Source organism: Hypanus sabinus, unplaced genomic scaffold, assembly GCF_030144855.1.
Source record: "Hypanus sabinus isolate sHypSab1 unplaced genomic scaffold, sHypSab1.hap1 scaffold_377, whole genome shotgun sequence".
In the NCBI taxonomy this organism is placed as follows: domain Eukaryota; kingdom Metazoa; phylum Chordata; class Chondrichthyes; order Myliobatiformes; family Dasyatidae; genus Hypanus; species Hypanus sabinus.
Genome location: NW_026781269.1, coordinates 225,782 through 228,898, shown reverse-complemented (window position 1 = coordinate 228,898; position 3,117 = coordinate 225,782). Strand labels below are relative to the sequence as shown.

General features: G+C 49.1%; 1 protein-coding gene across 1 annotated transcript; it reads right to left on the bottom strand.

Annotated features, from left to right (window-relative positions):
• Positions 1–515: 515 nt before the first annotated feature.
• Positions 516–2,886, bottom strand: LOC132388667 (gastrula zinc finger protein XlCGF26.1-like; the record flags this gene model as incomplete). The annotated part of the gene is made up of 1 exon (XM_059961041.1): positions 516–2,886. A coding segment is annotated over exon 1 (1,965 nt), but the record flags the coding sequence as incomplete, so codon positions are not given.
• Between the last annotated feature and the right edge of the window lie 231 nt (positions 2,887–3,117).

Genomic DNA, 3,117 nt, shown 5'->3' with positions numbered 1-3,117 from the left:
TGGTGAACTACATATACCTGACTGGACACGCCCCCCCCCCCTTGCTGACTGCTTCTATGTCTTTGCCCACAGACCCCTGTATAAAGGAGATTGGAGGCACGGTTCCTCCCTCAGTCTCCAGGATGTGTGCGTTGATCTCTTGCTGTTCTGCTGCTGAGAATGTTCAATTTTTCAGCTAATAAAAGCCCATATCTCGCCTCATGTCTCCGACAGTTATTGATGGCACATCATACCCTTGGCCACTAGTTCCTGGATTTTGATCCTTCCGTTTTTCCTCCGTCTGACTCTGAGTGTCTGTGTCATCGGTTAAAACTAAACAAGCTGCGAGCGATGTAAATAAGCTGTAAGTCAGACTGATTCACCTTCTTAATCTCTGTCTCTCTTCAAATGACAGTCCACAGCAAATGAAACCTAGGGATTCATAACAATGGCCACTCCCCATTGTGAACTTGCTGATGTCTCTGCAGGGTGGAAGAGCGAGTGAATCTCTTCCCACATACTGAGCAAGTGAACGGCTTCTTCCCAGTGTGAATTCGATGATGACTCTGTAGGTCAGATGACCGAGTGAATCTCTTCCCACAGACTGAGCAGGTGAATGGCTTCTCCCCAGTGTGAACTCGCTGGTGTCTCTGTAGGGTGGATGAATGTGTGAATCTCATTCCACAGACTGAGCAGGGGAATGGTCTCTCATCAGTATGAACTCGCTGATGACTCAGTAGTTGGGATGACTGAGCAAATCCCTTCCCACATTTTGAACAGGTGAACGGCTTCTCCCCAGTGTGAACTCGCAGATGACTCTGTAGGTTGGATGGATCAGTGAATCCCTTCCCACAGACTGAGCAGGTGAACGGCTTCTCCCCAGTGTGAACTCGCTGATGACTCAGTAGTTGGGATAACTGAGTAAATCCCTTCCCACATTCTGAACAGGTGAACGGCTTCTCCCCAGTGTGAACTCGCAGATGACTCTGTACTTGGGATGACTGAGTGAATCTCTTCCCACAGACTGAGCAGGTGAACGGCTTCTCCCCAGTGTGAACTCGCTGATGATTCTGTAGGGTGGATGAATGAGAGAATCCTTTCCCACAGACTGAGCAGGTGAAAGGCTTCTGCCCAGTGTGAACTCGCTGGTGACTATGCAGGGTGGATGAAGCAGTAAATCCTTTCCCACATTCTGAGCAGGTGAACGGCTTCTCCCCAGTGTGAACTCGCTGATGTACCAGTAGGGTGGATGATTCACTGAATCCTTTACCACATTCTGAGCAGGTAAATGGCTTCTCCCCAGTGTGAACTCTCTGGTGTCTCCGTAGGTTGGATAAATGAGTGAACCCTTTCCCACATTCTGAGCAGGTGAACGGTTTCTCTCCAGTGTGAACTCGCTGATGACTCTGTAGGGTGGATGAATCAGGGAATCCTTTCCCACACTCTGAGCAGTTGAATGGCTTCTCCCCAGTGTGAACTCGCTGGTGCCTCTGTAGGTTGGATAACTCAGTGAATTCTTTCCCACATTCTGAACAGGTGAATGGCTTCTCCCCAGTGTGAACTCGCTGATGACTCTGTAGGTTGGATGGATCAGTGAATCCCTTCCCACAGACTGAGCAGGTGAACGGCTTCTCCCCAGTGTGAACTCGCTGATGACTCTGTACTTGGGATGACTGAGTGAATCTCTTCCCACAGACTGAGCAGGTGAACGGCTTCTCCCCAGTGTGAACTCGCTGATGATTCTGTAGGGTGGATGAATGAGAGAATCCTTTCCCACAGACTGAGCAGGTGAAAGGCTTCTGCCCAGTGTGAACTCGCTGGTGACTATGCAGGGTGGATGAAGCAGTAAATCCTTTCCCACATTCTGAGCAGGTGAACGGCTTCTCCCCAGTGTGAACTCTCTGGTGTCTCCGTAGGTTGGATAAATGAGTGAACCCTTTCCCATATTCTGAGCAGGTGAACGGTTTCTCTCCAGTGTGAACTCGCTGATGACTCTGTAGGGTGGATGAATCAGGGAATCCTTTCCCACACTCTGAGCAGGTGAATGGCTTCTCCCCAGTGTGAACTCGCTGGTGACTCTGTAGATTGGATAACTCAGTGAATTCTTTCCCACATTCTGAACAGGTGAACGGCTTCTCCCCAGTGTGAACTTGCTGATGTCTCTGTAGGTTGGATGGATCAGTGAATCCCTTCCCACATACTGAGCAGGTGAAAGGCCTCTCCCCAGTGTGAACTCGCTCGTGACTCTGTAGGTGGGATAACCGATTAAATCCCTTCCCACAGACAGAGCAGGTGAATGGCTTCTCCCCAGTGTGAACTCGCTGATGTACCAGTAGGGTGGATGACTCAGTGAATCTCTTCCCACAGACTGAGCAGGTGTATGGCTTCTCCCCAGTATGAACTCGCTGGTGTTTCCATAGGGTGGAAGAGTGAGTGAATCTCTTATCACAGACTGAGCAGGTGAACGGCCGCTCCCTGGTGTGAACTCGCTGGTGAGCCATTAGGTCAAATGACTGAGTGAATCCTTTCCCAGAAATTCAGCAGATGACCAGCCTCTGCCCAGTGTGGTGTGAACTGACTGGTGTGTCCACAGGTGGGAAGACCAACTGAATCCTTTCTCACACACAGAACAGATGAATGGCCTTGCCCAGTGTGAACTTGTACCTTCCAATTGAGATAACTGAGTGAATCCATTCCCACTTTCTGAGCAAGTGAATGGCCTTTCTCCTGTGTAAAATGACGGGCTTGCCAGTTGGTCAAATGACCAAGTTAATCCCTCCCCACAGTGTGAGTAGGAAGGATGGTCGATTGAATCCCTTGCTCCACTTATTAAATATCTAGACAGAGTCAACAAAACTGGTGTGCCATGTTTGAGCTTCCTGGAGACAAATTTCTTCTCATTTTTAACCTGTAAAAAGATATACAGAATCGATCAATGGGTTTAGGACAACATTACAGATGAGATTACTTGAGTTGCCAAGCTTTGATCTGGTATCACACTGTTACAGTGAGGTTAATCCCAAGTTAGACAGATAAATACTGGCAGACCACAGTATGTGCGCTTGCAATACTGTGCGTCAGACAGAGTGGTCAGCAACACTGGGGCTCCACAGGGGACTGTCCTGTCTCCCTTTGTCT